The sequence below is a fragment of the Trichechus manatus genome, unplaced genomic scaffold (assembly GCF_000243295.1).
Source record: "Trichechus manatus latirostris isolate Lorelei unplaced genomic scaffold, TriManLat1.0 scaffold00038, whole genome shotgun sequence".
In the NCBI taxonomy this organism is placed as follows: domain Eukaryota; kingdom Metazoa; phylum Chordata; class Mammalia; order Sirenia; family Trichechidae; genus Trichechus; species Trichechus manatus.
Genome location: NW_004443974.1, coordinates 5614257 through 5640745, shown reverse-complemented (window position 1 = coordinate 5640745; position 26489 = coordinate 5614257). Strand labels below are relative to the sequence as shown.

General features: G+C 51.9%; 1 protein-coding gene across 1 annotated transcript in view; it reads right to left on the bottom strand.

Annotated features, from left to right (window-relative positions):
• DAB2IP (DAB2 interacting protein) overlaps window positions 1–25848 on the bottom strand; it is a 117249-nt gene extending 91401 nt beyond the window's left edge. The window contains exons 1-2 of the mRNA XM_023730679.1: window positions 25597–25848; window positions 22806–22909 (exon numbers count right to left, since the gene is read on the bottom strand). Coding sequence (XP_023586447.1) covers window positions 22806–22909; window positions 25597–25654 — 162 coding nt within the window. The 5' untranslated portion in view covers window positions 25655–25848. The remainder of the gene's footprint in view (window positions 1–22805; window positions 22910–25596) is intronic.
• Window positions 25849–26489: the final 641 nt, after the last annotated feature.

Below are 26489 nucleotides of genomic sequence, written 5' to 3'. Positions count from 1 at the left end.
CCCCCCCCCCTCCAGGGCCTCGGCCGCCAGCTGCCTGCACACCTCCTGGTGGCTTCGCACCCAGTCTTCCCCGAAAAAGGTCACACCCCCACCACCACCTTGAAGAATCCACGCCCCCTACCCCGTCAGCGATTGACAAAGCGCCTTTCCTTACCCACGAGGTGGGTGCTGTCGGCCCGCGTGGTACAGATAGGGAAATCAAGGTTCTGCGAGCCGGCGCGTGGTCCTCTGAAGGCCCAGCCGGCCAGCGCCTGGCTGGTACCCTGGCCACCTAGACCCCCATCCTAGGTGCCTTTCCTTCAGCAAGTGCAAGCCCATAACCGCTGTATGCCAGCAGGGGCGACCACTTTGAGGACAGTGTCCCCAGCGCCTGGCTCAGGAAGGGATCCAGGGGTATGAAGTGTTTGCTGAGTATCCCCATTGCATGCTTCAAGATTTGGAGCCAGGTCTGAGCACGGCCAGGGCCTTCTCCGGAGGAGCCACTACCTCGCCCCATTCATACCCCATAGCAGATAGAGGGCCAAAGCAGCCCCTCTCAGCTACTTGGAGGGGTACGGGAGGCCACTGGCACACCTTAGCCAGGGCACCCATTCAGGCCATCTATGCATGTACCAGGCTGCGCTGGACTCTGAGGAGAGAGCTTAATCCTCTTCCTCTCCCCCAAAGAGCTTCTGGTCTAATAGAAGAGACAGGGAGGAGACAGTGATTCAATACATGCAGATTGAACCAATGCTCCCTTTACAGGTGATGGGATAGTTTGGGGGGCTCAAGGGGCCACAGCCTGGACTGTGCTGGTGCTTGGAACCTACAGACAGCTTGACGGAGAGGAAAACTAGGGGAGGGAGGAGGAGTTATCTGTAAAGGGTTCTGGGGAATCACCCACCTCAGCCTCAATTCCAGGTGATGTGACAGGCACAAACAAATGGGATATTAGCTTATTTTCCCTGTGGCTACTTGTCAAAATTTTGCACATCCTCCAAGGCACAGCTGCCCGGCATCACCCATCAAGATACTCTAACCAGCTTCAGCCCAGCAAATATCTCTTAGGTGTTACAGGCTGCAGAAGGGACCTCCTCCAGAGGGGTGGCCCTTAGACAAGGCAGTGCCTAACACAGGGAGACCACAATGGTGAGAGACCAGCAGGAGCAGTAGGTTCTACTGGAGACACTGTGTTTAGGTAGGGACTTGTGCCTCAGCAAAAGCTCTGGGCTCTCCCAACCATGGCCTCTTGCCAGGGATTGGGGGAGGTGTGCACCTGGTTAACCTGGATGGCTTCTTCTCTCACATGTGTACATTGCCAAGCAAGTTCCCCCAGGGGGCTTGTACTTTTTCTTGGTTTTTATTTTCTACACAGATGAAAATTTCACAATTTTTACACTGTTGTGGTACAAAGAACCATGAAGCATGTTTCACAATTTATGTAGCTGATTATGTAGAAATCTTGACAGCTTTTTCCTACTTCTGAGTTAAAAAGAAAAAGGTTGCTCCCCTCTAGGAGGCTAGGTGGGACATGTGCCACTTTCTCCTCCTCACTTCCCTACAGCTACTCTTATTTTCTCTGATAAACAGCCTCCTCTTTGAAGCCTACTCTGACCAACACCTCCTCCCACCCCACCTGACAATGACCTTGAGAACTGTTAGTGCCCTATAACGTTCACTCATTCATTTTCCTTTTACTTATCCACCATTTATGGAGAGTCCACTGTGTGCTAGACACAGTGGTCAAGACCGCCATGAACACTATGGGGTGAGCAGTGTGTAGATTAACAGGAGGCTAGGGACCTCAGATCATGGGGAGAGTGATTCTTCAGGAGAACATGGAGGGTCCCCATTGACCCCCCACCATACCACACATCCACCCTGGAGGGCCTTGTGTTCCCCAGAGGACCCAGCCCTGGGCCCTGCAGATGGCAGGCTTAACAAATGCTCATCATGCTGGAAAGCCACAGCTGGAAGGGGGCTCAGATCCAAGGGGCTGTATTATAGAGGGTGACTGAGGCCCAGAGAAGGGAAGTGACTTTCTGAGCTCATATAGCAAGGCTGATGGAAGACTCTGGACTCCAGTCTCATGGTCTGCCCAGCCTCACAGCTTGTTTACTGGTCTCTTTTATGGAGGTGGAGGACCAAAGGTCCTCACCTGGCCCTGGATGAAGGGAGACAAGACTTTTTTTTCTGTTTCTTCACAAGCAGCTCCTGGTATTTGATATCTGGAGGCAGTTGCAACCCCAAATTCAGGAAGAGGAACTGACCTTTAAGTCAGAAAATCTTGTTCTAGACCCAAATCAACTTTTACCTGAGGAGCAGTGGGCAAATTATGTCCCTTCTTTCAGTACAACAGGATTCTTGCGGCCCACTGTTCGGGGCTGCTGTGGAGCCCGCTGACAGCCCAGTAGCTAAGGGCTGGGAGCCGGAAGCAAACATACTGGGGCTCAAATCGCAGCTCCACAGGCCTCTGGCCAGGAGATGACAGGCAAGGTCCCTCAACCCTCTGTGAAACGGGTTGGGGGTTCAGTGAGCATGAAATACGACAATGCAGATAAAGTTCTCAGCACACCGCGTGGCATACAGTAAGCACTCAACAAAAACGGGATGTTATCCTCATATCTAATTGCCACATAAATGTACAGGATTGTTAAAAACATTCAGTTTGCAGTAACAGGTGTTGAGTCCAGCTCATTTGTGAGGTTAGACATGGTTTTCTACAACCACTCCCTTCCCCTCCTACAAACTCTGGGCCCCCCTTAACCATACCCTTTAGGTGTGACTTTATCCCACCTTCTCAAGGAAGGCAAACCAGTCCTGCTGACCACCCTCTTGGACCAGCTCAAGCTGTCATACCACGTAGGTTCAAATCTTCATTCAAACAAGCTATAAGGAAATTACGGACCGCTCTGAGCTTCAGGGTCCCTATCTGTAAAATGGACTAATGATGATGCCTATTTGTAGAGTTGTGGGAAGGATTAAATATCACCAGTAAAACAGTAAATATTAAGTTATACACAGTAGTTGCTATCATTATGCTTATTATTACTGATGTTGGCTCTAGTACAACTGCCTCTTTTTGCCCTGTGGATATATGTGACCACCTTGAGTGGAAGTCTGGATGCTCCAAGGAGCCTGAATGCTGCCTGGCATCAGGACAGGGCTTGTGTCATGACTAGTGCTATGGATTGAATTGTGTCCCCAAAAAATATGTGTTGTAAATCCTAACCTCTATACCTGTGGTTATAATCCCATTTGGGACTGGGTTGTCTTTGTTATGTTAATGAGGCATGATTAGTGTAGGTGTGTCTTGAGTTATTACAGAATATAAAATGACCAGATTAAGCAAGCAGAGATGAGGGAAGATAGTTGGGAAGCCATGTGGAGACCTCCAAGGAACCAGGAAGCAGAAGCTGAAGAGATAAGGACCTTCCTCTACAGCCGACAGAGAGAGAGAAAGCCTTCCCCTAAAGCTTACACCCTGAATTTGGATTTCTAGCCTCCTAAACTGTGAGAAAATAAATTTCTGTTTGACAAAGCCACCCACTTGCAGTATTTCTGTTATAGCAGCACTAGGCAACTAAAATAACTAGTGAGTGAGTGAACATGCTCACAAAGTGATCCTGGAGCACAGAATGGCATCCAGTTTGGTAGTTCTGAACTCTTTTAAACAACCACTTTTTTCTAAAGCAACCTCACAGAGACTCCCGAGGTACAAAGCGCACGGGCAGGCAGGGCTGCTCTGGTGGAAGGAAGCCTCCGCTTTCATTCACTGCAAAAAGCTCAGCGAGCAGCCTGCCCAGGCCATGGGAATGGAGACTGCTCCCTCCCAGATAGGGCACTCTGCCTCCATTAACACAGGCCATGCTCCTGTGTGCTTACAGGCAGCTATGCCACCTCACTTAGGTCAACTAAGGCCCCAGAGGCTTTTGTACCAGGCTGCTGCCTGGTGCCACCACCCCCCGCCTTTTCCAGGTACCTAGATGTGGACAGCTGTGTAGGCCTCTACCCCTCTCTGTGATGGCCAGCTCACTGCCTGCATGTCCTCCCTTCCAGCTGATCTGCAGGCCCCTGGGCTCCCATCCACATTACTGACCAAAACTCAGGGTGGTCCCAAGCGGAGGACCAGAGTCCTCAAGCAGCTCCAGTCCCAGCTGCCACACCACCACACTGACATCTGGCCCACAGCCCTGCTCCTGTTCCAGGATGTCCTGAGAGACTTTCCCAAAGGCATCTCAGAATTCCAGACACATGATTTCTTCATTCACCCATCACAATCAATTCCAAGGATGATGATGATGAAAAATTGCCAATTATTGAGCTCCTGCTCTGCCAAGTTGCTCTATGTCCATGGTAGCTCACTGAGTAGCTCCCAAGCCCTTGGGATGCTTGTGCACGGCCTCTCATCTGGAATCTTTGGGAGGACATGTGCTTCAGAATTCAGAGTGCTTTGGGTTTTCAGATGGGGGAAATGGAGGCTCAGAGAAGTTAAGCCACTGGCGAAAAGTGGAAGACCTGTTATATGATAGAGCTAGGATTACAACCAGGAGAGTTTTGGCCTCTGGGGTGGGTAGGGCAGGGACCCCTACACACACACACACACACACACACACACACACACACACACACACACAAAAGAGCTGACAGCTCAGCCCATCGTCTCCATACTCGGCCGGGGCACTAGGCTGGCCTCAGGGACCCAGGGCCAGATTGGGGAGGAACGAAAGGGAAGGCACAGTCTCCCCATGTGCAGGGCTGTCATACAGGGGCTCACAGGTGAGGACATGGAGGTTCAGGGAGGGGAAGCCTTGCCCAGTCCTGGCCTCACCTGCACCTTACTCCCCACCCAAGACTCAGCACCTAGGGGACCATGGGTTTGTGCTCTAGCATCACCACCTAGGAGCCATGTGACCTCGAACAAATCACCACAGCCTCTGAGCTGCGGTTTCTCATATGAGTGTAAAGCACCAAGGACCATGTCCGGCACATAGTAGATGCTCAATCAAGGGCCAGTTCCCTCCCCAGTCCCATCATCTATTCGGTCCTGCATCCTTCATCCAAGTCTTCCTTCATCACTTTCTCCCCTTTCAACAAACTGTGCTGTGCCACAGATGGTGGACAGGCCTGACATGGCTCTGACTTTCATTGAACCCTTGGCTGCCCACCCTGGGACCCCAAGACAGTGCTCAGAATGGAGCAGAACCCCATGGGCTCTCCCTTGGCCCAGGCCCAGCTCCCCGTCCAGTAGCCATTTCTAAGGCCCATACCCAATCAGAGAGACTTCAAGGAGGGAGGCTGTTTTGACAGGCATGTCTCTCAATGCCTTTCTTTTTGGGGTTCTGCCCAAATGCCAAAAGCGCATCTAAATAAACAGAAAAGGGAGGGGAAGATCCTACCCAAACATCACCACCTCCACGAGAGAAGATATGCTGAGTGCACAGGCTGGCAGACAGACCCGGCACCCTAGTAGGCTGGGTAGGGGCACGCACCCCACCCTGGCACAGGCTCCTGCAAAGAGCTGAGGGAGAGAAGGCTGCTTCTGGGATCACGGGGTAAAAGCCAGGAGGGACCACAGACAGCACCCAGCCCAACCCCCACATCGTACACATGAGGAACCTGAGGCCCAGAGAGCAGGGGGGCTTGCCCAGTCACCGAGCAGGACAGTGTCAGAGCCATGGTAGAACTTAGGTCTCCCGATTCCTCATCCAGTACTCTTTGCAACTCCAGCCTCCCACACTTCAAGAACCCCAGGCTCCCCACATTTCCTCTCTCCAGGCCTCAGTTTACTCCATCTATAATATGAGAAGTTGAACTGAGTGATCACCAAGCCCCTGTCCAGTGCTGATATTTGATGATTCTATAAAGCTAGAGCAGCTGCTGGGGTCAGGCTGCTTAGGGTCTCCCAGGCCTGGCACTAATAGCACCAGGGAATTCTCTGGCTTTGCCTGAGTCCTTCAAACCCACTATTCCTCCTGCCTTTCTTCCCTGTTTCCAGGGCTCTACCCTCAGCAAGCCATCAGGCTTCTCTGGCCTCCTCCCCTGGGAGGTACACACCATCAAAAGGGTCCTGAGTGGGGAATGCCTCATTGATGGTGGACTGTCAGACACTATGACAGGTGAAAGAGGGGAGGCATTTTCAGCCAAGATTAACCAGGGCTTCCTGGTAGCCACCCACTCATAGAACCTGCTCCAAAATCCCAGACAGTGCTCCCTTGAACCATAAGACCCTCCATGCCCTACTTTACCCAGAGAGGGGAGAGCCAGATTACCTGAGTCTCATACAAAGAGAACCAATTCATGGGCCATAAGAGCCCTCAGGGAAGCCCCAGGGGCTTCTGTGACACTCAAGGGCCACTGCTGCATTAAAATATTGCCTAGATAGCCACACCTAAACACATTCATGTGGAGAAATACACAGAGTCAGTAACATACCTAAGTGCAAGAGCATGGATGCATACAAATGCACATGGAGGTCACACCCACAAGGAAATCCATGTATCAGCAGACTAGCCTCTCTACCACCACCACACACACAGATATACACACATAAACACATGTGCACACTGACTGGCACACACACACACACACAGACACATACACGATCATGAAACACACAAATAAACAAAGGAATACACTGAAAGAAGTATACGAATACACCCACGTACTCAGCTGTCATCTGGCAAATACACAGAATCATAGTCACTCACAGGCCAACATACTCAAACACACTGGCCCACCAGTGCTCACTTTACAACCACCCTAGCAGGAAGGGAAAGCAGCCCAGTAAACTGAAAGAGGTGGGAGCCCAGATTTCGGGTCCAAGAGAGAGAAAAGAGCTCTGTGCTGCTGCTGCCGTGCTCTATGCTCTGCGTGCAGGACCTCACTTGTGGCAGTCTTTGAGGACAGCCCATTTGCCTCTCTTGCACCGTGAAAGCTTGTCTTCATGACTCCCTGACAATGTGGCTTCTTGGAGTCTTGCAGCCTGGCAAGTAGTTCTGTAGCACCCCACCCCTATCCAGAGCTGGAGGACTCTGCCAAACATTCTCCTTCTGCCATCGTCCTTACACCTGAAACTCCACCATTGGACATACCGCTTTAGGTCCTAAGGATACCTCAATTTCTAGGAACCACCAGGTAAAATGCAAACATCTGTGAAAAAGCATGTAGCAGAGGATTCCACCACTTAATGGCTGTGGGGTCTTATACCAGTAACTTAACCATCCATGTCTATTTCCTCTTCTGTAAAATGGGGACAACAGTAGCCACCTCTCAGGTTTTTGTGGCACTTCAATGAGATTATGCATGTAAAGAACTTAGTACATTCCCCAGCACACGATAAATGTTAGCTACTATCACCACCATCATCATCATTACTATCGTCATCATCGTCATCATTTTTACTGCTTCACCTTTGACTACCATGGCTGGCCCCAGTCATTAGCCATTAGCCACAAGTGGACAGAGAGCAGGAGTTTACAGAAGTGATGTTAGAAACCAAATCCCCTCTCACAATCTATATGGCAGGCAAGGAGTTGGTCAATGGCTCACCCAGGGTGTGTTCCCTGAGCTTCACCGTGTGCCAGGCTCTATGCTGGGTGCCAGGGAGGACAGCTTTCTGCCCTCAAGGATCTCACAATTCAGCTGGAGAGGCGGCCCTAGCCCTGCCTAGACACCCACATGATCCCACTACCTCCTATCCTGCCCCTTCCCTCTGTTCATTCTCCAAGGGTATCCAGAGGGATCCTTGAAAAAGCACATCAGACCCTGCCACCGACCAGCTCCCCAGGGATCCTGGGATGAAGGCCAAACCCCTTGGTGGTACCTCCAAAACCCAGCATGATCAGCTGTCTGGACTCCAGCCCCAGTGGCTTCGTGGGACTTTTGGACTTGCCAGGCTCCCCCTGCCACAGGGCCTTGGCACACACTGTTCCCATTGCCTGGAACAGAGGCTCCTTTGCCCCGTGGACCCTGTCTCATCACAATCTTCTCCTCAGGAGCCTCTCCTGGTGTCCCTGGACTAGGCAAGGTCTCTTTGCAGACTTACCACAGTTATCCTTATACATGTATTTGTTTAATGCCCCCCTTCCCCACTGGACTGTTATACTCTCAGAGCAGGGGCCACAGCAGACTGGGTCCCAAGTGCCAGACACCTGGTAGATATTTCATAAATATTTCCTGAATTAATTAACAGTATTTACGATTCAAAAGGAAAAAGAGAAAGGTAGAGAAAGTGCTCTGGGAAGCTTTTTAAGGAATTCTACTTGGAACAATCTGGGTGGGCTTGAGGAGGAGGCAGCTTTGAGGACACTATCGAAGCATGGAAAGTGAAACAGTAGGTACGCTCACCTGCTGAGATGATCTGGGGCTGGGCAGCCACAAAAGGACATTCCAGGCAGAACCACGCACCAGCAAAGGTGCAGAGGTAGGACAAGCGGTGAGTCAGGTTGCCTTGGGAAGCTTCTGGGATTATCACAGGTCACTCTCACCTTCAGATTACACACTACTGCCTGAGCCTCAGCTTATGACATGGGGCTTTGCCACATGCCCTCCCCAAGGCAGAGGGCACCCAGGTCAAAGGGGCCCCTAAGGAACCCTGAGAGTCTAGAGGGGGAGAGCCCAGCTGGGAGGAGGGTGGGAGGAGCCAGCCCAGCCTGTGGGAGTGGGGTGAAGCTGGGAGGAGGAATTCAGGACATCAGAGAGGCCGCCGGTACCTTGCCAGTGCCCAGGATTGAGTGGCATCAGTGAATAGTCATCATACAACTGTTTCTGAGGTCTGGGATAAGAACGTGACAACCCAAGAAGCCAGGGAGTGACTCACTGCCCCATAAATCCTCTGGCCAACACCTGTCTTAGTATAATATGCCTGTCCCAGAAAGCTGAACAGCCACAAACACCTCATCAGCTCATTAAGCCCTGAGCCAACTCTGACTTTGGGATGGGCAGTTGGGCACCAAAAGCCATGTGGCTACAGGGAAACCAACTCCGCCAGGCAGCCTCATCCTGCAGGAGGGTCCCAGCTTTGTCCCTCGGCCACCCTTCCAGGCCCTGTTGCCTTTCCTGGGGCAACTCACTGACTTCAGTGCTTATACCCCATCAAACTTCCCCATCCTCTGCTCCTTGCACTCTGCATGAGTGAACGCTCTCAGCAGAAGCTGCCTGGCGGAGTGGCAAGAAAACCACACTCAGTGTAAAGAAATCTGGGGTCAAAACCCAGCTCTGCCAAAAATAATGAGGGCCATTCCAACACGAATGAAAGTAGGCCAGATGTATTTATTAAGCCCTGTCTAAGCTTCAGACACTGTATTAAAGAGTTTTACATGGCTTATCGCATTTAATTCTCATAATTCAATGTGCAGAAGAGAGAACAGAGGCTCAGAGAGGTCAACCAACTTGCCCACCATCACAGAGCCAGGAGGCGGGTGGTTGAGCTGGGTTTAAACCCAGGCAGTCTAGGTTAATGGACTATGGAGGCTCTGAGCAAATCTCTTCTCCTTTCTTGACTCAGTTTCCTCATCTGTACAATGTGGGGGATTGGTCTAGCTGATCTCTGAATCCTTTACGGCTCAGGCATGTCATCTTTCCCCTCCCTGGTGATCCATTTATAGGTAACAACAAATGGGAGGGGCCTTCTGGAGACAACAGCTGGCCCAAAGGAAGGGTGCTAATGGTGGCACTTTAGGCTCTGCTGGACCGTAGGGAGCCTCTGTTGGGTCAGATCGCCCAACCCACCCTCCCAGACACCCAGCCAGCCTGGGGTAGCCTCAGAGCAAGGCAGGGAAGGTACTATAGCATGTTTCTTTTTGGGCCAAGATCAACAGGACCCCAGGGTGCTCCAGCCCCAGGGAGCACCCATACTAGAGGAAGAGAGAGGCGGGTGGCAGCCCCATAAATCCGCCTGAGTGAACAGTGCTTTTAAAAGCCCTTTTCACTACAGGATACAAAACGCACCGTTTTGGGAGAGGATTTTATAGGCTATTTCTCCTCCTGGGTGATTTACCGTCTGCAGGCCGGGCTCGCCTGGAAGTCCTGCCCTGATGGATCACAGGAACCCATGGGGTGGAGCCAAGGTCAATTTCAGAGTAAGGACTGGTGTCCTTGCCCGGGCTCAGTGATGGTTTAGGCAACTTGTCCTGACCTCTCGTCGTAAGCAAGGCACTTGCAGGCAGTCAGGCTGACCTGGGGTTTTTCTCCCCAGTCAGTGGCCACTCCAGACTCAGATAAGCTTTGGTAGGGCTCTCAGCTCCTCACCCTGCACTCACTCCAGCTAATTCATTTACTCCTTCAGTCTTTCTCTGGCACACGCCTTCATCCCACAACCCCCACCAGGTGCCCACCACAGGGCAGGCCCTGCCTGGTGCCGAGGGTTCAGATAAATCAGAAACGGTCTCTGCCCTTGAGAAGGGCACCCACTGTCTGGTGGGAGAGACAGACACGTGGTGGGTCATTAAGTCACAGTGTGATCAGGGCTGAGAAGGAGGCCGGGTGTTCTCGGTACAGAAGGGAATGGAGCCCGGAATGGCAAGAAGGAGCTCACAAGGCAGAGAAATGGGGAGGAATTCTGGGCAGAACAGCCTGAACAAAGGCATGGAGGCTGTGACAGGCCTGAGAGGGACTGAATACCAAGCCAGGGAACTGAAGCCCACCCCCAAAAGCCATCCAAGGCGCTGGAGCAGGGAAGTAACAATCATCACTCGTTTTAGACATTCTTTAAGCAATTCTACAGGAAGTTACTCATCCCTATGCAGGGCCTCATGTCGGAAACAGATGTCATTTTCTGCCACCTCCAAAGATGGCCTCCTGGCTTTGGAAACTACAATTCCCACCCAAGGATTCTGCAATCAAAACCAAACGCCACTTGACGTGGCAGAAGCAATTGCTTTGTTTTCATATCACGAGGAGGTGGGGAAGAGAAGGCATCTGAGCCTTGCCCCCCACCACACCCAACTTCCTAGACCCCCCCAGACAGGGGGGGGCCTGCAGGGGCCCTGGGGATGGGAGGAAAGAGCAGAGAGGCTCCCTTCTACCACAGAAGTGTCTGTCCTACACAGACCCATGCTGCCTTCTGACCTGAGGGGACCAGGCCAGCTGGCAGGCGCAGACGGCAGGGTCAGGACAAAAGGAGGTGGGGAGATAGGGAGACTCCAGTTCAAATGTCAGCTCTGCCCCAATTGGCTGTGTCACCATGGACAATGTACCTCTCCTCTCTGGGCCTGACACAGAAAAACAGGCATCACAATCCTCCATTTTAGACACAGCAAGGAGGTGGCAGGGCTGGGATTCCAACCAGGTCAGTGTGACTTTGAGCTCAAGCTCTGACCACCATCCCACCTCCCCCAGAATGCTCGCCTTGCCCCTCCCAAAGAAGCAGTGAGGGTGCAATAAGATGCCTGTGGACCATAAGAGATGGCCAGGAGGCTATCTATGGGCCACAGCCTGTGACCACAGTGCTGTTGATGCTGCCTGGCAGCCGCACACTGGCTGACCTCGTCCTGTACCCCACCTCCTTCAAGAAGGCTGCCTTGGCCTCAGACCTTGCCCCCTTACCACTGTCCCTAATGAGGGTCCTCATTCAGAGGTTCACCAGCTCTCTGGTCATCCCAGGCCCAGCTACCTGTGCCAAGCCTAGCTGCCAACAAGTGCTTCGCAGAGTTGAGCTGTTCTCACCATCCAGAGGTGGGTGGGCTCTGCCACTTGTTTAGCTCAGCCAGTCCCCTGTGACCCTGGGCATCAAAACCCCCGGGGCTTCAACTCTCCGCTGGGAGTAGCTGCCCAGGCGTCCACTCGCTGCCCTCTGCTGCCCCCAACTGGCAGGAAACTGCCCTAACAGACACCTCCAGCTCCCTTCAGCTGTACTCACTACCACCTGGGAACTGTCTCTGGTCCCCTGGGCACCTCCTCACCCTGTCTCCATGTGCCAATGCAGGGCTAAATCCTAGAAGCTCTGTCAGGGGTAATGTTGCTTTGGGGCAGCAGGCGAGGAGTGCAGGAGGGAGGCGTCTGCCTGGTTATCTGAGGCTCTGGGGAAGATGTGGGATAGGGGGTCAGCCCCACCCACTGGAAAGGGGTACCGAGGCATGGTCTCTGGCTAAATGCCTCCTGAGCACCAGGCACTGAGCTCTCACAGCCACCTTGTGCTCGTCTACAGATGGAAAAAGAGGCTCAGAGTTGGGCAACTTGCCTGAGCAATCACACAATGGAAGGTAGCAGGGCCAAGATTCAGAGTTTGTTTATTCCAGGAAGACCGCTGGGAGGAGGCAGCACTGTATCCCAAGGACCTAGAGAGGGTGTGAAGAGAGGGGAAAAGGCCCCCAAATAGCTTCCCACCCACCAGTCCCAGAGCCTGACATTCTACCTTGAGTGATTCAGTCAAATTTCCAATTGATGAGGCTCCTTTTGTGCAAGGAACTGCTAATACAGGATTCAGTCAGCCATTTACACCCTAGTGTGAACTAGCTTGTCAGATTCCCTGCTGCCCAAGAGGCCCAGGAGCAGGGCTGAGGGAAACAGAGTTTGCACCGATGGCCTGGGGGTGCCTCTGGAGAACCCCAGGGTCAGAGGGTATCCTTGTTCCCTTCCCACTCCATCCTCCCCACTCAAGCTGCCCAAGCCAAGGCTGGCACCTCCCGGGACAAGGCAGGAGATTCCAGGGTTCTTCCCTCCACCCTTGGCCCTCAATAACTATACCCTACAAGGGCAGTCTAAGTTCAGATGTTGGGGGCAGGGATGGGCTCCTGACAATCTGCTTGAGAAAAGCGGTTTGCTTGCCCCCTCCCCTATCCTGGCCCTGTCCACTGGTGGAGTTCCAGACTCTCTCTGCCTGGTCAAGGCAGCAGCTCTGAAGAAAGTATGGCACTCCAGGACTGCTCTGATCCACCTCACCGCCCTCTCTGGGGGCCCCATACTCCTGTTAATACAGCCTCAGAGTCTCTGTTCCCTGCCACGGGTCTTCTCCTGTCCCTTGCACTCCGTCCACTTCCTTCCATTTCAGCCACCAAACTGTTCCCAGTTCCTGCTGTCATTTGCTCATGCTGTTTCCCAGCTCCCGGCCTTGACAGGGCTGTCCCAGCTGTCTGGAATGTCCTTTTCCCCTTACCTGCCTGGAAATTACTTCCTCAAGCTCCAGCCGATCTCCCTGTATTTTTAAAGGTAGCAACTATGCTTTAATCCCACTTTTATCCTCAATGCCCAGCACAGGTCATGACACGTGGCTAGTGCTAAATAAAAATGTATTGAAAGAAAGGAAGAAGAAAGGCAGAGAAGGGAGGAAGGGGGAAAGTAAGTTAGTTCATAGGCACGACAGGGCTCACAGACCAGACTTGACTCCCACCCTGCTGCTCACCAGCTGTGAGACCCCGGGCAAGTCCCCATGCCTCCCTGAGCCTTGGTTTCCTAATCCGTAAAATGGAACTATTAAAACTGCCCTCCTGGCTCTGGGGACCATGGTCTCGGGGAACATCTAGCTCAATTGGCATGACACAGCTTATAAAGACAATGTTCTACATTCTACCTTGGTGAGTAGTGTCTGGGGTCTTAAAAGCCTGTGAGCGGCCATCTAAGATACTCCACTGGTCTCATCCCTTCAGGAGCAAGGGAGAATGAAGAGAACAGGATACAAGCAAAAGATTAGTCCAAAGGACTAATTGTCCACAGCTACCAAGGCCTCCACCGGACTGAGACCAGTACAGCTAGGTGGTGCCCGGCTACCACCACTGACTGCTCTGACCAGGATCACAACAGAGGGTTCTGGACAGAGCTGGAGAAGGATGTGGAGCATAATTCTAACTCACAAAAAAAAGACCAGATTTACTGGCCTAAAGGAGACTGGAGAAACCCCGAGAGTATGGCCCCAGACACCCTTTTAGCTCAGTGGTGAAGTTACCTCCGAGGTTCACTGTTCAGCCTGGGAGTGGACAGCCCCGTAAAACCAAATGAGATTAACAAGGTACAGGAGTCCAGTGACAAAGGCCAGAAAGCAGAAGGGGACAAGGAAGCTGGTGATAGCGAACCCAAGGTTGAGTAAGGATATTGTTGATGTGTTGTGAGATTGTTAACCACTGTCATAGGGCAACATTTGTAGTAACTGTTAAATGAGAAACTATTTTGTTCTGTAAACCTTCATCTTAAGTGAGAATAACAGCACAATTGGAAGAGCGCAGTCAATGTCACTGAACTGTGCATGAAGAAATTTTTGAAACGGTGTATCTTTGGCTATGTGTATTTTCACCAAAAAAAAAAAGAGGTTGAGAAGTTAGAGGGTTGATATGTTGTGGGGTTGTTAACCAATGTTATAAAACAACATGTGTACTTCTGTTTCATGAGAAACTATTTGTTCTGTAAGCCTTCACCTGAAGTACAATAAAAATAAATAAATAAATAAAAAATAAAAAATAAAAATAAAAAAAAAAACTGTCCTCCTATTTATTAACGGGTCAAGCAGCCTCCCAACCATACGAAGTACCACAGTCCCACCTCTGTCCCAGGCCTCAAACTCTGACCTGGCCTAGGATTCGGAGGCTCCATGTTGCTCCTGACCCAACACTCCTGCCCCTGAAGACTGTCCTTCCCTACCCTGGCCGCCCTGGACAGCCCCTGTGCCTGGACTGTTTGTGACAAAGCTCCCATCTCCCTACATTTCCTCTGCAGGAAGAGGGCTTCTCCCCAGGGAAGGCAGACACAGACTAAAATGATAGTAATAAACAATTGTTGTTGTCAGGTACCATCCAGTTGATTCCAACACATAGCAACCCTATGTGACAGAACAGAACTGCTCCAGAGAATTTTCTAGGCTATAATCTTTACAGGAGCAGAGCACCAGGTCTTTCTCCCACAGAGTCACTGGGTGGGTTTGAACCGCCAACCTTTCGGTTAGTAGCCAAGTGCTTAACCATTGCATCATTAAGACTCCTTAATAATCAATTAGACTCCATGAAAGGCAGGAGTGATCCAGATACTGGATCAGGAGACTCATAGCTCACATGGCTGAACTGAGCAAGGGACATCAGGTCATGGCAAAATCCTTCTACTGCAAGGAGGAAACTGGCACCCTCATTTGTGGGACCCGCCCCCCATCCTTGGTCCAGCATACTGCCTGCCACAGTCAGCCATGGCCAACGCCCTTCCATGCATTTAGGGTGGGCCTGAAGCAACCTGGACTGGTGGAGGAAGCCCTTCAGGTAGCCTGGGCAAGCCTCCTCACTCTGGGCCTCAGTTTCCCCATATGTGTGGTGATGGAGCTGGCTCATCTGATCTGAGCCTGACCAGCTTTCCTGTCCACCACCCCCGTTGCCCAACTGAAGATGCCTCAGTAGAGAAGGGCTACTAATGGGGGTTAGCTGAGGCAGACCTTACAGGGAGCAGAAAATGCCTCTTTCCTGCCCTTCAAGTCACCCCCTCAGGCAGCCCCCAGCCAGTGCTGGGGCCCAGTGGCCAGGAGGTGGCGGTGTGTTGAGAGGGAAGGAGCCATCAGGTGCCTCCACGGAAGCTGAACTCTTGGATGTCCATTCTCTCAAGCCCCCTCCTCCCAGGAAACATGATGGTGGTGGGGACAAGAGCTCAGCTCCCATGCGGGCAGCTGATGTTCAGGTGCAGGAAGAAATGGGTAGGAGGCAGCAAGAGGTGAGGAGCACTGGACAGGGGGAAGGAGAGACCTGGGCTCAATTCCAGTCTCTGCCCCAGACATGCTATGCGAGCTCGGGAAAGGCCCCTCCTCTCTCTGGGCCTCAGATGTCCCTCTGCACAGGGAGGAGTTGGGCCAGATAATTTCCAACAGCCTTTGTACAGCGGTGGAAGTGAGAGGGGTCACCCATAGGCCTGCATGTTTGTGTTTATGTGCCTGTGCCTGTGTGTGTAAGAGAGAAAGACAGCTTGAACATGGGGAGGGTGCAGGGAAGCTGCAGAGATCTCCTGCTGGCTCCACTCCTACCCATCAACCCCTGTGGCTCCTGTGTCCTACAGGAGAAAGTCCAAAGGCTTTTAGATCACCAACCAAGCCCCTTACTTTCCTTTCCACCCCCTCTCCTTCATGCTTCCAAAGCTACCCAATACTCTAATCACACAAGGCCATTGGCTTGTTACTATTTACTTAGTTCCCCCCCACCTAGACTACTTTTCTCCCTTTCTTCCTCACAAACTCCTACACATCCTTCAAAGCCCAGTCCCAAAAGTCCCTCCTCCAGGAATTCTTCCCCGCACCTTTCCACCAGAGGTAACTCCCCCTTGTTGCGGGTGCTCATACCACCTTAGGCACACCTCTGTCACAGCATCAGGACAACCTAGGGTGAGCCTAGTGAAAGTGTGTGGAAGGAACCAAAGATCTGCTTCTAGAAGCATCTGCAATCAACCAGTACTGAGTTTTATCTGCAGCTTCTGTCAGCCCCCTGGACCTTCCCCTCCCTGACACTTCTCCTTCTCTATCTTGCAAAAAATAGCCCTGAGACCTAATTTCAGCTAAACCTTCAAACACGACTCTCCACTTTCAACTTCCCGAGGAGGAATCAATTGGCTGTCAAGTTTCCCAGAGCCTCTGCCACCTCTCACACTCCGGCCTTGCCAGCTTTCCTCAAGGTCGGTGGGAGGGAGTGGGCAGAGGAAGGAGGGAGGGAGGACCCAGCCCGAAACAGGGAGGTTGGGTCTAGGGAAGGCACTAGGCTGAGGGACTCAGTGGGGAGACAAGTAACAGTCACCATCTCTTTACTCTCCAAACCAAACTGTGGATTTCTCTTATATGGGGTGGAGGGTGATGGGGGCAGCACACTGCTGCTGCTAAGGCCCCTGGGCCTCAGGAAGTGGGGTGGGCACACGCCGAGCCCCTGGACCCAGCCCGAATGACAGTCTGTAGAGGTCCAGGGCACTCAGCTTGCTGGCGCCTCCCTTCCCTCCTGCAATCCCTTCTAGGAGACACTACTGGTACAGAGCAGCCAGATCTGGGTTCCAATCTCAGTCTCACCATCTGTCTGACCTTGGGCAAGTGACTTTACCCTGCTGCACCTCAGATTCCTCATCTGCAAAATGGACATAAGAACACCATTGTCTCTGTATCGGTTGTTGCAAGGATTCAAAAGAACTTATCTCAGGGGACCTTGTTCAGTGCCCAACATGTAGTTGGTGCTCAAAAAACGTGAGCTGTAGTCATTCGTTTGTTCATTTTTTTCGAGCCTGATAGCCGATGGTCAGAGATGGGCAGAGGTCCCTTTGATCACTTGCTCCTAGCCCCCTTCCCCCATCTTACTCTCTGATAGCACCCTGTGGCCCTGGGTAACCCTTCCCCTGCCCCCCAGTTCCACCTGTATGTATAAGGAAGTTGTACCAGGTGGTCAGCCCTTGTGTGCCCGGCCCCATGTTCCACACTTGAACCCCCTGACCTCTTCTGCTCTGGAGCATCTGGGGAACAACCCCCATATCTCCTGGTCCCACCACAGGTTCCTCCATGTAGCCACAAGCTTACACTGAAACCCACCTTGTCTTCTGACTCCGGCCCTGCGGGCCTGGTGAGCACAGCTATGGGTCTAAGCCCCTGTCACTGGAATTCCAGAAGCTGCCTTGGTCCCAGGGAGGCCCTTCTATCCTCTGAGGACCATCCCAGGAGGTTTTCTTGGGCCCTTAGGCACAGGGTCATGCAGGGGAATAGCACTACCCTTCTGTGCTCAACAAAGTGGGGAATCAGATCATCAGCAGAAGAAGAGTCAGAAGCTTATGGGTCACCAGTGCTGGGTGTGGGGAGCTAATTTAGGAGCCAAAACAGCTGGCTCCTAGTCCCCATTAACATTGACCTCAGGCAAGTTTCTCAGCTTCTCTGAAGCTTGTCCATAAAATACATATGACATCCCTCTGGAAGACACAGACCTCAAAGCTGGACTCATTTCAGCCCACTCACTCCCCGGTGGGGCCTTTGTGCAGTGCACAAACTGTCCAACCATGCATGGTGGTCCAGGCCTGCAAATAATCAAGGCAGCTGAAGGATTAATTTGCAGAGAACCCTGGACCCTCCGCAGAATAATCATGATCCCTGGGTGGTACAAACAGTTAATGCACTTGACTGCTAACCAAAAAGTGGGAGGTTTGAGTCCATCCAGAGGCACCTTGGAAGAAGAAAGCCCTGGTGATCTACTTCTGAAAAATCAGCCACTGAGAACCCTATGGACCACAGTTCTATTTTAACACACATGGAGTCACCATCAGTCAGTCAGCTCAACAGCAATTGATTTTGGTTTACTAAGGCTCTTCCGTGTGGCAGGCACTGTGCTGAGTCCTTTACATATATTGTTTTATTTAAGTCTCACAAGGTAGGAACTACTATAGCTCACAGATGAGGAGACTGAGGGTCAGAAAGTTTCCATATCTTGCCCAAATCACAAAGCTAATATGAGGCTGTGCCAAGCCTTAGACCCAAGTCTGCTGACTCTAAAGCCCTTCTCTTAGCTACTGCACCAAAACATTTCTGGCGCACTGCTTCTGAAAGGTCACAGCCGTGAAAATCCTATATAGTGCAGTTCAGCTTTCAACACATGGGGTCGCCATGCAGAACTGACTCGATGGCAACTGGTTTGGTTTGGGTTTTATTGGTATCCCCAAGCAGTGTGCTGTCTTACAAAGTCCACCTGTCTCATTTTCCACAAGGGTAAACTGAGGATCTCCAAGTGTTATCCTGTCTCCAAGAAGTGGAGGTGGGACTAGAACCGAGCCCCCGTGCCCATCCCAGGATGGCTGCAGGTCCCAGGCTGACTCACAAAAGCGGTAAGCACCATGTGTGCAGGTGCACACAGCCCAGGTCCAGCCCCTCCCAGGCCTCAGTTTTCAGGCAGTAGGTGGACAGAATGAGCCCTATTACCCCGATGTGTTGACTCCCTGTTAAACTTCATCATTGTAAATGGACACCCCTGTGAGAGGTGGTGACATGCCATCACCCAGGCTTGAAATGGCAGCAAAAATGGCAATTATTCAAGTATGGCCTATGGTGTCTCCCTTGCCTCCCCCAGGCAAACCCATGTTCACCAGGTTCCCTCGGGGGTCTACAGAGAGCAGTGATCAGCTGAGTACATGAGGACGTAGCTGTGTGAGCAAGTGTGTGCACGGGGCTGGAGGAGGGGAGAGGGTGTACGTCTGGCCCCTCACAGGGTCTGTGTACAAGTCTGTCCCCAAATCCAAAGCCAGTCTCACCTCTGACCTTCCCTACAAACACCCTGCCCTCTGCCCTCCACCCCAGTTCTCCCCCAGATCTTTCCTGCTCTGGAGCCAAATAGGGAAAGACAATTCAGATGATAATGGTGGATTTCTTCTATTAAAGCACCTGTCATGGATCAGCCCTGGGCTGGACATGGTCATACTGAGACCTTCAAGGAAGGGTCACGTGCCACATTTTACCGATGAAGATTCGAGACTCAGAGAGGCTGAGTGACTAGCTTGAGGTTACACAGGTCATGGAAGAGCCAGGACTTGAGCTCTGAGCTCTCCAATCCCCCAGCTCTGAGCACCCAGCCCAGGATAGAAACTCGACTTACACCACTTCCATTAACTGCCACACACAGAAAACGGCTGAAGGTGCCCTGGGAAGGACACAAAACTTAAATGTCCAATAAACTTGGCTTCCACATCTGCCTGTCACTCAGGAGCCACGTTATACCAAGCAAATGACTTTACCGCTCTGAACCTCAGTTTCCTTGTCTGTGAAGCAGGGATACTACTGGCACCTCCCCACAGGGTTGCCATGAGGACTGGGTGAAACAATGACTACGAACACACTTCCCATCCTGAAGACCCTGACTGGGTAGATGGGAGGCAGGACTGTGATTCCTAGGCCACCTGTAGTTCAGAAAGCTGGCTCTGGCTCTGGCTCTGAGCCACAGGTGGTTTTCATACCAGAAAACAGAGAGAAGGCACCACTACAGGAAAACACCAAGCCTAGCTGGCAATTAAAGAGCTGCAAATTATAGCAACTTCAAGGTGTGACGATACACCTATTAGATCAGCAAAAGAAAATGAAAAAGATAAAAAAGCACTGTTGATGGGGCTCTGTGAGGGCGTTAGGGCAGCAGATCCTTCTCCCCACAGCCAGAGGAAGCGTGTGCTAAGAGAGACCTGGGTCTGAATCTTGGTTCCACCATTTATTAGCAGTTGGAGCCTGGATGAGTAACTTCATCTCTCTGAGCCTTAGTTTCCTCATCAGTAAAATGGAACTATCAAAGCATCGGCTTCAGGGTTATTGCAGGATTAAGAGATCATGTATGAAAGACAGTGAGCATAATGCCTGGCACATAGTAGGTGCTCCAATGGAGTGGCCATTATTATTATTAGTCATTGTTTCCTAAGGCCCCCTGAAGGCTTGGGCCTGCCTGCTGTGGTCCCAAGGGTCCAGAGAGGGCAGAACTTGGCCTCAACTCCAGTTGATGGGAGTGGGGTCACCCTGGTGCCAGCTTCCTGGCCCTGCCTACAGGCTGAGCCCAGCTCCCAGAAGAGTGACCTTGAATCCTCCCTCTTCTGGCTTCTCTTTCCTCTTTGCCGATCAGAGCTAGAGCTACCATCCTGGAGCTCAGAATCACCTTTACTCGGAATACAGATTTCCAGGCCCACCGTGGCCCACTGAACTGAAATCTTGAGGGGTCCAATAATCTGCATTTTTTTAAAGCACTTTTATGACACATAGACAGGTGGGAGAATCAGTGGCCCTGGGGAAAGCCCCATCCCCTTAGCCTGGCACTGGAGGATCCACATGATCTAGACGGGCCCAGCTTCTCAGATTCACCTCCTACCCTATTCTCCAGACCTCCTCAACTCCAGTCCCACCAAACATTTCTTCATTCCACAAACACATCCATTTCCAGTGTGCCTCTATGTCATTGCAATTGTGCCCACCCCCCCCCCGCCCCAGAATTCCCTCTCTCACTGTCCCTGCCTACCTGATTTCTACTGACCCTCCAAGACCCAGCTCAAAAGTCAGCTCCCCTGGGACATCTTTCCCAACCCACCAGGAGCAATCAGTCACTCCTAGCACACCTGGAACCCCATATCACACCATATGATGATAGTAGGCCTATGTACTATGCACCCAGAACCCTTTCCCCCTGTTCCTCATAGGGCTGACGCCTCATCCCTTGGACCTCAGCTCAAATAGCACCTCCGACCACACCACCTCAAGGAACCCCTCCTGGCTTTCTCTATCACAGCAGCCTGCTTTTCTCCTTCATAGTGCTTGTCTCCATCATGAGCATGTGAGCTCATAAGGTCAGGAGCTTTGTCCCTTTTGTGCTCTCTTGGACAGCTCCTCACACCCAGCCTCAGCCCCTAGAGCAGTGGCTGGCACATGCAGGTACTTCACAAAAACTGCTGAACAGATAAATAGATGAACAAATGATCAAACGTCCATCTTCCACATAGATCGTTACCTTCCCAGGGGAGAGAATGTGTCTCGTTATTCTCTGATGCCTGGCAGAGCACTGGACAGCGGGGCACACCTTGCTGAATGTAGAAGTGAAGGACACAAAACTGTCTGCATGTGTGCAGCAAAGACAGCTAGGGATTCAGAGGGGCAGGAAGAGTCAGACATTTAGGGTCACTGGGTTCTGCTTCCACACAGTCGTTAAGGTTTGTAATTTAAAAAAATCAAGCGTGTTGCTGGTGGGAATGTAAAATGGTGCAACCAATGTGGGAAACAGTTTGATGGTTCCGCAAAATGTTAACTATAGAAATAGCAAATGACCCAGCAGTTCCACTCCTGGCTATACATCCAAGAGACTTGAAAACAGCTACTCAAACAGATACATGTACACCAATGTTCATAGCAGCATTATTTGCAATAGCCAAAATGTGGAAACACCCCAAATATTCACCAAGAGATGAATGGAAAAACAAAATGTGGTATATACATACAGTGAATATAATTTAGCCATTAAAAGGAGTGAAGTACTGATACATACTACAACAAGGATAAACCTTGAAAATATTATGTTATGCTAAGTAAAACAAACCAGACACAAAAGGATAAATATTATATGATTCCACTTATGAGAAATATGTAGAATAGGTAAATTCATAGAGGCAGAAAGTGGACCAGAGGTTAACAGGGTTTGGGAAAGGGGAAAGGGGGAGTTATTGCTTAAATGGGTAAGGAGTTTCCGTTTGGAGTGGTGAAAAAGTTTTGAAACAGATAATGGTGAAGGTTGCAAAACACTGTGAATGAAATTAATGGCACTGAATTGTACACTTAAAAATGGTTAAAATGGCAAATTTTATGTTATATATATTTTTTACCACAATAAAATTTTTAAAAAGCATATGCTGATGGGGCTCACTAAATTCAATAGCTAAGAGATATACACCATGTTTTGCCCATTCTAAGACACCATTAATTGTTAAGACACAGCATTATTTTATGTGCCACTATGAAAGACAAAAACACCCAATTAAATTATGACACACCATCAACTCTAAGGTACGCGTCACTTTCAGAGATGTTAAAATACAGAAGCAAAACCTGCATCTTAAGAGTTGACAAAGAGCGGTATGAACACACACACGTGAGAGTGCCGTCACACTAGCCTCTTCCCTCCGGGGCCAGCTCAGCTCTGAGCCCCTCTGCCTTCAGGGCTGTCGATCCTTCCCCTGTCTCCTCCCTCAAAGGATGGGGCCCCCACGTGGCCCCCAGGGCCGGGCAGAGCCACAAGGAGGGGAACAGCCAAGTGATCGGATACCTAGAGCAAGGGAGGCTGAGTGCTCTCCCATCCGTGAGGCTCCAGGAAGGGGGGCCACGGGGCCGCACAGCAGCACCCCGGGCGAGGTGGTGATGGTGATGGTGCTGGCAGTGGCGGCGGTGGTGACGCAGAGATAGTTACCGTGACCCGGAATGGCGTAGCAGCCGAGGGCTCCATGCTGGGGCTCTTTTCTGAGAGGCTGCCGGGCAGGCTGCGCCGGGAGCCCGGCCTTTCTTGGGGCGACTCTGTCAACAGAAGAGAGAGAGGTTGAGCAAGGACAATCAAGGCCAGTCAGGCCGTCCTGCCACTCTCGTCCTGGCCAGGACAACAGACAAAATGGTCCCCAAAAGCCTACACTTCAAACCATGCATCTTGTGACATAGTGAGCTCCCTGTCACTAGAGGTATCCAGGCACCAGGTGACTGACCAAGGTCCTCTCCTGAGATGCCGCACTGGATGGGAACTTGGATGACATTCCAAGTCCCTTCGGACATGAGAATTTGTGATCTCTGGCTTCCCATTCGGACCTTCTTTTCCAGGGGTTACGAACATGAGATGCCTGCAGGGGCCAAGCAGGTAACAAAATCAAGGAAAGCAGCCAGTTGCTGAGCTCCAGCTAGTTATTGCTGTGTAGCAATGAGGGGTTCGGTGCAGCCATAGCTTCCTACAGTTCAGATGCTGGAAATCTGGGGTTTTTTAAAATATGAAATATTTTCTGATTTTTGAATAATAACGGCTTATTCAAAACTTTTAACCCCGCCTGAGCACACTTGTTTAAAACTTCCCGAATGCCTCCAACCAGGCCACCAGGCCACTCTCCTCACTTGTTCCCCTATACCACACTTGGCACTGGCTGCCCCTTTTCCTTTGCTCTAGCTGTGCACCAAGGACTCCCTTTTCAGTTCCTTCCACCAGTGGGACCCATTCTGCAGCCCCTGGAAGAGGTGTTTGGTGATTCCTTCCAGCCCCAGCTCTCAGCCTCCTTATAGCTCCTATAGCAACAGCCAGGCCCAAGTCTCTCCTATCAACATTCTCACTTTGCAACTGTGTGTTCATGTGTGTGTGTGTGTGTGTGTGTGTGTGTGTGTGTGTGTGAGAGAGAGAGATAGAGAGAGAGAGAGAGACTCCTCTAGCTCGCCCACGGAATTCCTTAACGCTGGTGCCCGAGCCAGCTGCATCTCTGTGCGCCCAGTGCCCTGCATGGAGCCTGGTGCGTGGGGGTGCTGGAGAAAGCCCTGTCGAATTGCAAAGAAGAAAAATAACTGGGCGGAGATTTCCTCTAGTACCTGTGAACACACAGGGGAGCACAGCCAGAGGCGCACGCCCAGGCAAACCTATAGACACATTCATGTTCACACAGACACTCCAACGTATGCACCCACAGCCCACCCCCAGGTACTCACTGATGTATGCACATACAAGGGTGTATACTGCAGGACACATGACCCAGGTGTTCATACAGGGAACTGGCTTTTCCCAGAGGCAGAACAGACTACTGGGGACAGTGTCTATACTTTCCTGTCCATTTGGCCAGGTCGGGCAGAGGCCCACGGAAGAATGGATGGACAGAGCCAAGCCCCTCACTCAGCTAGGGCAGGCTCCAATTCTGAGCCCTGGCCAATGGCCAAGCAGGCAAAGTCATCTCGGGAGTTGGGGAGGTGCCTGCAGAGACTGGTGCAGGCCCAGCTGACCACTGGAAGGCCTGGGGCAGGGGTCAAGACCAGGCCCAGATATGGTCTACCCAGCTCTGGGCCACTCTTTTAGAAAGGCTTCTTTCCCAGATGGCTCCTCCTCAACTCAGTGTCTCCCTTCCATCTCTTAAGGCCTTCATCACTTCCCTCATGGAAAGTTAGAACCTTCCTCACCCCTCCTTCATGGTCTCTGCCAATCACCCTCCAGGGGACACCCCACCCCACTCTTCCTGGAGGTTTCCCTAGGAAACCTCTTCCTACTTTCCCCAGTCTGCCTTCATCATCCCCACCCCCAGTGCCCACTTGTGCTCTGTGACAACCACATCACCTCCACCTGGGGGCTGTCTACTAGGTACTCACTAGTAGGCCCGTTTTACAGGAGTGGAAACTGAGGCTCAGGGTACACAGTCACTTGCTCAAGGTCACACAGCTGTTAATAGCAGGGCAGGAAAGAGGAGACAGGTGTTTCTGGGCCCCGAGTCCATGGCTCCTGATGCCCTGGCTTCCCAACACCCAGCCCAGGGCCCACCACTCAGGGCCCAGTCTCAGGACCTAAATCTTATCTGGAGGCAGACCCCTGAGTCCAGTGGCCTCTCCAGGGAAAGGGAATGGAGTAGAGGTCGGAGCTGGGCAGGGCCAGGCTCAGGCAGATGAAACAGGACCCGAGTCAGACTGTTTCCAATACCCTCAGTCCTCGCACCCAAGCCATTCTATCTGGCACCCTCTCTGGCTTCTTCTCCCACCAGCCTACTTTGGTGTATCTGCCTTGATGCCAGTGCACCCCACCTCCACACCTTCATTCCTGTTGTTCCCTCTGCCTAGAATTCCCTTCCTCCTGTGGGAACTCAGTCATCCTTCAAGCCCACGGTGATGCCCCTCCTCTGCTGGGGTGTTCCCTGATCACTTTAGACAGAATGACTCACCTCCTCCCCGCCCCCAATGTCAGTCAGCCTTGCAGACTTGCTACTTGTCTTCCTGCTCCCCTTCCAGGCTGTGAGCCCCTCATGGCAGGTGGATGGCCAGCTCTGTATCTCCTATACCCTGAGCCAGGCAGCCAGCAGTGTTCTGTCAAGGTCTGATCATTCGTGCGTCCATCAATTCAACTAACAAACACTGAGCGCCCACTGCAAGCAAGGAACCCAGCTGGCAGAGCCAGTGCCTCTCTCTTCCCCCTCCCCACCCCCCTCCGTAGGAGCCTCCAGTCACCACTCAGAAACTACCCCTCCCCCTCCCCCACACACCTGAGCACAGCTTCACTCTCCCTTCCTGAGTGGTGACCCCAGCAAGAGGGAGACGCATACAGGGCACGTGGTAGGATGCAAGGAGCCCAGTGAGGCTGCCTCTCCAAGACTTGACGCTCCCCACAACCTGCCCAGCATCCTGCCTCCTGTTTTCTGGGTCCTGGCGGGGAGGCTCTCCAAGGTTGTTTGGTCCAGCCTCCCATTTTACAGATGAGGAAGCTGAGATCAGAGAAAAAGGAAGTTACCCATCATCCCCCAACTCAACAGGCTTATAGCAATGACTCTCTTGGGTACTCCCCAAATAGCCTTATTCTTCAATTCAGAAACCCTACCCACCTTCCCTTTACCTAAGAAGGTAGGAACACCTGTGAGAAGGCTGTGTGGGGCAGGGCAGGAGAGGGGTCCACTCTCCCTCCTGAGTAGGGCGGTCACTCTCCTCCATGACGTCTCAAGCCTCCCAGCACATGCCCAGGGCAGGGCCCTGCACTCCAAAGGAACCTGAAGGGGAACCCCGGTACCTTCCCCAAGTATCTTTCCATTGGCTCCCAGTTCCATTCTCCATCCTCCTCTGCCCTGCCTTCTGCTCCAGGGGGCTAAGCTGTACAGACCCTATCAACTGAGCTCCTCAACCCTCGAGCTTCCATGGAGTTTGATCAATGGGGAGCCCTGGCAGAAGATCAGGGAGGGAGGAGAGCCACCTGGGCTGGCTGTGTCCTTCCACTGAAGGTCCCAGCTACTATCAAGATGACCCTCTCTCCTGGGCTCTCTCCTCCTCCTTAGGATCAGCCCTGGCTGTCACTAGCTCTGGGGTCCTGCACCACCCCTGTGGTTCTCCACACCTGCCCACACCTTTATAAAGAGTCCTTTTATCAAACCCTCCTCAAATCATCCTA